The sequence below is a fragment of the Tupaia chinensis genome, unplaced genomic scaffold, assembly GCF_000334495.1.
Source record: "Tupaia chinensis unplaced genomic scaffold, TupChi_1.0 Scaffold138060_1, whole genome shotgun sequence".
NCBI classification, from domain to species: domain Eukaryota; kingdom Metazoa; phylum Chordata; class Mammalia; order Scandentia; family Tupaiidae; genus Tupaia; species Tupaia belangeri.
This window is the reverse complement of record NW_006197961.1, coordinates 143,635-150,865: the sequence shown is the minus strand read 5'-3', so window position 1 is coordinate 150,865 and position 7,231 is coordinate 143,635. Positions and strand designations below refer to the sequence as shown.

The 7,231-nt window shown below is 46.7% G+C and overlaps 1 protein-coding gene across 1 annotated transcript in view; it reads left to right on the top strand.

The window, feature by feature from the left end:
- Positions 1-2,932: 2,932 nt before the first annotated feature.
- Positions 2,933-7,231, top strand: part of LOC102483031 (zinc finger protein 709) — a 14,438-nt gene continuing 10,139 nt past the window's right edge. Inside the window, exon 1 of the mRNA XM_006160982.3 lies at positions 2,933-3,051. Coding sequence (XP_006161044.1) covers positions 3,049-3,051 — 3 coding nt within the window. The 5' untranslated portion in view covers positions 2,933-3,048. The remainder of the gene's footprint in view (positions 3,052-7,231) is intronic.

Sequence of the window (7,231 nt, the reverse complement as noted above, 5' to 3'; positions counted from 1 at the left end):
TCTCTCTCTCTCTCTCTCTCTCTCTCTCTCTCTCTCAGTCCCTCTCTGGTCAAATTAAAATAAATGAATGAATAAATAGTTAAATAAAATAATTCTTTTTTAAAGAAGTAATTATTTCCTCATTTAATTTTGTTATTCTTATTTTTCAACTTGACCAGAGAGAGAGAAAGGAGAAATGAGAAAGCAAGCCACCGGGTCTGAGACTGGAACTGTGGTTGGCCATGTGGGAGTCTGGCAGCTTAATTACCATGCCACCTTCTGGTCCCAATAAAATAATTCTTAAAAAAAAAAAAAAGAAAAAGAAAAAGAAAAAAAGATATATAGCAAAATAAAATTTTTTCCTATGATTAAAAAAAAAAGTGTATTTCTTTCTCCCAGACCTGGATGTATTTCTATGTGGTCCTGTGCCCTGTAGATTGTTTAAAAATCTATAAAAAGTCTAAAAAATCTACACAATCTAGCTACCCTTCTTTTTGTTTTCTTTTTTTGGAAAGGTTTTCATTATAGGGTGCATGTGCTCGCCAGAAAGAGAGAGAGAGACAGAGAGACAGAAAGCGAGAAATCACCCCCCAGCGGGGATGGGACGCGCCGCAATCCCTTCTCCTCCATTCTCCTCTCGGGATCTTAGGCACGCACGCACATGCGCCTGGCGTGAGTTTAAGCCACCAGGTCGGGACTTGAACTGTGGTTGGCTACATGGGAGTCCGGTGACATAGCCATTACGCCAACTGCTGGTCCTGCTACCCTTTATAATAATATCTGAGTTTAAATGATACGTGAGCCATCATGTAATATCTGTAGCGAAAGAGCTCCGGGCCTGGAAGGTTGTGTCCTTTCATGTTAATTTGAAACATGTTTGTAGATATAAAGACTTTCAAGGCCCTAACACTGGGAAGCTTCCTATAAGTTCATGCACATAGTTTCTCTAAAAATAAAATTCCTCCAGGGCCAGCAGGTGGCGTGGTGGTTAAAGGTGCTGGACTCCAACATGGCTGACTGAAGTTTGAGTCCTGGACCTGGTAGCTTGCTTTCTCACTTTCTTCTCTCTCTCTCGCTGTGCCTCTCTCTGGTCAAATTAAATAAAAATAAGTAAAGTTAAATAAAATAATTCTAAAAATAATAAATAAAATTCATCCAAGTTAAAACAAAATTGTTATAGGGCATGTACATTCACTCGAGAGAGAGAGAGAAAGTGAGAAAGCAAGCCTCCAGGTCTAGGTCTCAAACTATAGCTGGCCACGTGGGACTCCAGAGCCCCAACCACCACACCACCTGCTGACCCCTGAACCCTACATTTATTTTATTCTTTAAAAGAATTATTCAGGGACCAGCAGGTGGCATGGTGGTTAAGGCTCTGGACACTCACACATGGCTGACCATGGTTTGAGTCCTGGTACCTGACCTCTTGCTTTCTCACTTTCCCTCTCTCTGTTTCTCTCCCTGGTCAAAGTTAAAATAAACAAATGAATAAGTAAAATTAAATAATATTAAAAAGGAATTGTTCATTTTATTTTATTCTATTTATTCTTCAATTTGACCAGAGAGAAATCGAGCAAGAAAGAAAGGAAGAATGAGAAAGCAAGCGGTCAGGTCCAGGACTTGAAACACGGTCAGTCATGTGGGAGTCCAGCACCTTAACCACTATGCCATCTGCTGGCCTCCATTGTTTTGTTTTTTTTTAATAAATGACAAAATTTTTTATTGTATTAATTTTATTCATTATTTTTTAAAAATAATTATTAATTTAATTTAATTTATCTATTCGTTTATTTTAATTTGAGCAGAAAGAGAGAGGAAGTGAGAAAGCAAGCCACCAGGTCCGGATTTGAACCATGGTTGGCCTTATGAGAGTGTCCAGTGCCTCAACCACCACACCACCTGCTGGTCCCTACTATTTTTTTTTTTTGAAATTTGACCAGAGAAAGAGAAAGTGAGAAAGGAAGCCATCAGGTCCAGGACTGGAAACTCAGTAGGCCATGTGGAAATACAGTGCCCCTGCCACCATTCCACCTGCCAGCCCCCCTGTTTGGTTTTTAAAGAAATCCTTATTCGTTTTTGCTGCAGTGTCCGTGTGTTGTCTGGAGACAGAGAAAGTGAGGAATCATAAAGGCCACACTGCAATCCCTTCTCCGTTATCCTCTGCGGGTTTTGGGCGCCCATGCACTCAGACCCAACGTGTTTATTCGAGCCACTGGTTGCTGCGCTGTATTAGAGCAGTTGGCCACGTGGGATCCAGCTACCCTAACCTCCACACTACCTGCTGGTCCTAAGCCTCGAACCTTGAACACAACCTCGAACCTTGTGTTTCTGAGAACAGCCTGTTCAGGCGAGCGCTGTGGAGTTCCAGCTTCTGGCCAGAGCGAGACGTCAGGGAGTTTTAGAGATCCTTTCTCCCAAGTGCCAGGTCTGTGGGAGTGAGAAAGGGATGGACTGAGCCATTGTCAAAGATCAAAATAGAATCCGACTCTTCCTTCCGCACAGCGAGCTCGCTTTTCTGAGTCTGTGTTTGTAAACAAGTGGCGCAGGTGTAACAGGGGCCTCCCCGCTTCATCCCGAGCCCCCGAGGACATCGGATCCTCCTGGGTCAGTCTGCACGACCTGGCTGCCCTGCACGGCCGGTACAAACGGCCTCGTTTTATTTACAAACACGGTCTGGGACGCCCGGCGCACCTGGAGCCTCCGTACTGAGAAGGAGCTGGGTGTAGACAGCAGCGTCCGATACTAGATCAGGAATAAATTGGGCTGAAATGCAAACATCCCTTGGGGGGACCGATTTCCAAATCCTTGGCGAACGCTGGATCCGCTAGGCAACTCGACTTCCGGCTCCTGCTGTCACTCAGGCGAAGGGGGCGGGCCCGCATGAGCTGTCCAATCAGCGGCGTGGTCGGGCGGCCGGGGTCGGGGGATTCTGCGCAAACGCAGTGGAGGATGCTCTGAGCTCCGCGGCTCTTGCGGTTCTTGTCGCGGGTTTAGGGCCTCTGAGGGCTTTGGGACCTCCTCGGATCGCGGAGCCCTAGGAGGACGCCGGGACATCCCGGAAGCCGGGGGATGGTGAGCCTGCGGGGCCGCGGGGGTCCCGAGACGGGGGAGGAGCCGCCGTTGACACCAGTCGAAACCCACTGTGGCCGATCCAGGCCTCCTATGTCACCCCCCGAATCTGCGTCCCCGAGTCCCCCGATGGCGCATCTCGGCCCGCGGTCCCCAGTCCCGGGGTGGGGGCTGGCCCTGCAGCGGGACCCACGGGCGTCCTGTTGCATCCCGGCGCGGCGACCGCAGCCCCGCGTCGCTCCGGGTCATGCGGGGAGGACGGGCGGGTCGTCAGGGGTTCCCGACTCGGTCCGTGTCGGGAGGAGCTGCGTCCCCAGGCGCCCCTGGTCCACTCTTTCTCTTCTAGGGCCACCCGTTTCCTTCCGAGTTTTCCAGTTGTATAGAAGCGGGGTCTCAAATCTGTGTCCCTGTCCCCCAGGCTGACTCTGCCTGGGCCTGCAGTAAACCCCTGAATTCCCAGTTCCCTCCCCGCCCTGCAAGCCGCCACTTGCTCTCTGCAGTTCAGTCATTATTAACGCTCTCCGTGGCTCTCCGTGGCGGTGCGTTTCTACCTAGACGCAGTTTTGTTTTCTTTTGAGACAGGGTCTTTTTTTTTTTTTTCCCCTTCCCCCAGAGAAAAAATAGATGATTTTTAAAATTGTTTATTTTATTTATTACTATGATTATTCTTTTTATTTTAAAAGAATTATTTATTTATTATTATTGTTAATATTATTTTTCACGTGAGTTTTGCCAGAGAGAGAGTGAAAAAGCAAGCTGCCGGGCCCAGGACTCAAACCATGGCCAGCCGTGTGGGAATTCCAGCACCTTTACCACCATGCCACCTGCTGGCCCACTATGATTGTTCTTTAACTTGCTATAGTTACCAAAGAAAGACCCCAGGTCTAGGACTTGAACCACAGTCAGCCATGGGGGAATCCAGCACTCCAACCACCCAGCCACTGACCAACCCCAGACCTAGATGATTTTTAAAAAGATTTTATGTATGTTTGTGGATGTTTTCATGAAAGGATCAGCCCTTGGAAGTAGGTTATATAAAATCTTTGTACCAATCCAAGGGGCGTCTTTCCAGAAAGCAGACGTCCCAGGGGACATACTTTGGGTTGGGCTTCCTCTTTGGAACCTTTCCTGGGAGAGCTATTCATGTCAGCTCTGCCCCTCTGGATTCGTCACCTCGAAAAGTCTTTATGTCCTCATTTGATTCTCATTTATTCAATAAGCGTAAAATGTATTTTTGGAGAGGTTTTTTCTATAGGGCGTGTGTGCTCACCAGAAAGACAGAGAGAGACAGAGAGACAGAAAGCGAGAAATCACCCTCCAGGGGGGATGGCCACCCACAGTCCCTTCTCCTCCATTCTCCTCTCGGGATCTTGGGCACGCACGCACATGCGCCCGGCGTGAGTTTAAGCCACCAGGGTCTAGGACGCGAACCACGGTCAGCTACATGGGAGTCCAGCGACATAACCATTACGCCAACTGCTGGTCCCTTATATTTCCTTTTATTGAAAATAATTGTTTCAGGTGAAGCAGATGGTGTAATGGTTACATCGCTGGACTCTCAAGTAGTTGTCTTTGTCCGTGGTTCAAGTCCTGCACCTGGGTGCTTTAAACTCATGCCCAGCCCATCTGAGTGTGTGCCCAAGATCCCAAAAGGAGAATGGAGGAGAAGGGATTGTGATGTGGCCATCTCCCCCGAGGATGATTTCTTGCTTTTTTTCTCTCTCAATCTCACAAGCTCGTGTGCCCTATAGCAAAAACCTCTCCATAGTAGTAGTAGTAATAATAATAATAATAATTGTTTCTGGGACCAGTAGGTGGCATGGTGGTTAAAGTGCTGAATGCTCATATGCTCTCAAATAAATAAATAAAGAAATAAGTAAAATACTGAAGGACTGTAAGCTTTTTCTTTTACACCCGTGACTACACAGGAGAGCCCAAGAGGCCTGTAGAAATTCAACTTGCAACATCATCAGCTGGCCATATTGCTCTGAAGGACTGCAGATCATTTCAGATAGCCAAATGCAGGGCTAGTAGGTGGCGTTGTGGTTAAGGGCACAGGATTCTCATGTGGCTGACCACGGTTTGAGTCCCAGAACTGGCAGTTTTCTTTCTAACTTTCCCTCACTCTGTCTCTCTTCTGTCAAATTTTAAAATAAAGGCAAATACAATAATGATTTTTTTTACACAAGATTTATTTTGTTTAATTTGATTTATTTATTTATTTATTTATTTTAATTTGACCAGAAAGGGACAGAGTGAGAGAGAGAGATAGGCAAAGCGAGAAAGCAAGCTGCCAGGTCCAGGACTTGAACCGCTGTTGGCTGTGTGGGAGTCCAGTGCCCTTAACCATCATGCCACCTGCTGCCCCCAGTAAAATAATTCTTTAAAACAATAAAAAAAAGTCAGATCCAGGGAACCAGCAGTTAGCGTAATGGCTATGTCGCTGGATTCCCACGTAGTCGACCGCGGTTCGTGTCCTGGACCCGGTGGCTTAAAACCCACGCCGGGCGCGTGTGCGTGCGTGCCCAAGATCCCGAGAGGAGAATGGAGGAGAAGGGATTGCGGCGTGACCATCCCCCCTGGGGGGTGATTTCTCGCTTTCTGTCTCTATGTCTCTCTCTGTCTGTCTGGCGAGCGCACGCGCCCTACAGTGAAAATCTCTCCAAAAAAAAAAAACCAGTCAGATCCAGGGGCCGGCAGGTGGTGTGGTGGTTAAGAGTGCTGGACTCCACATGGTTGACTGGTGCAAGTCGCGGACCTGACAACTTATTTTCTAACTTTCTTTCTCTCTCTCTCTCTCTCTCTGTCACTCTGACCCTATCTGGTCAAATTAAAATAAATAAATAAGGGCCGTCAGGTGGTGGGGTGGTTAAGGCTGCAGGACTCCCACATGGCCGAGCGAGGTTCTTGTCCCAGATCTTGCGGCTTACTTTCTCACTTTCTCTCTCTCCCCCTCTATGGTCACATTTAAATACATAGTTAACTGAAAATCTCTCCAAAAAAAAAAAAAACAGTCAGATCCAGGGGCCGGCAGGTGGTGTGGTGGTTAAGAGTGCTGGACTCCACATGGTTGACTGGTGCAAGTCGCGGACCTGACAACTTATTTTCTAACTTTCTTTCTCTCTCTCTCTCTCTCTCTGTCACTCTGACCCTATCTGGTCAAATTAAAATAAATAAATAAGGGCCGTCAGGTGGTGGGGTGGTTAAGGCTGCAGGACTCCCACATGGCCGAGCGAGGTTCTTGTCCCAGATCTTGCGGCTTACTTTCTCACTTTCTCTCTCTCCCCCTCTATGGTCACATTTAAATACATAGTTAACTAAAATCATTCTTTAAAATAAATAAATAAATAAATAAAATAGATACAGAGCCAGCAGGTGGCATAGAGGTTAAGGCACTGGATCCCACAAGGCCGACTGTGTGCTTTGAGGCCCACACCCAGTTGTCTTCAAATATATGGTAGATGCATATGTGTGAGAGATGGGGGGATGGCCAAACTGCAACACCTTCTCCTCCATTCTCCTCTTGGGACTCTGCGTATGTGCACACACGTGCCCAGCATGATTTTCAAGCCGCCAGTTCAGGGTCTCAAACTGTGGTTAACCATATGGGAATCCAGTGCCTTAATCACCATACCGCTTGCAGGACGCTTACCCCTTTGATTTTTTGTATTTAAAGAATTTGGGGGTGGGAATTTTGGCATAATGGTTACATTTCTGGACTCCCATGTAGTCGACCACAGTTCGAGTCCTGGACCCGGTGGCTCAAACTCACGCCAGATGCGTGTGTGTGCGTGTGCCCAAAATCCTGAGAGGAGAATGGAGGAGAAGGGATTGTGGCAGGCCATCCCCCCTGGGGGGTGATTTCTGGGTTTCTGTCTCTCTGTCTCTCTCTGTCTTTCTGGTGAGTGTACGCACCCTATAGCAAAAACCTCTCCAGAAAAAAAATTTTTTTTTAATTTTAACTCTACTTATTATTATTTTCTAGTTTGATCAGAGAGAGAGAGGGAAAAGTGAAAAAGCAAGCCACCAGGTCCAAGACTTGAACTGCAATCACTCATGTGGGAGTACAGAGAATTTAACCACTTTGCCCAACCTGCTGATATATTTAGTTTTAAAATAATTATTTATTTATTTATTTATTTATTTATTTATTTTAATTTGACCAGAGAGACAGAGTGAGAGA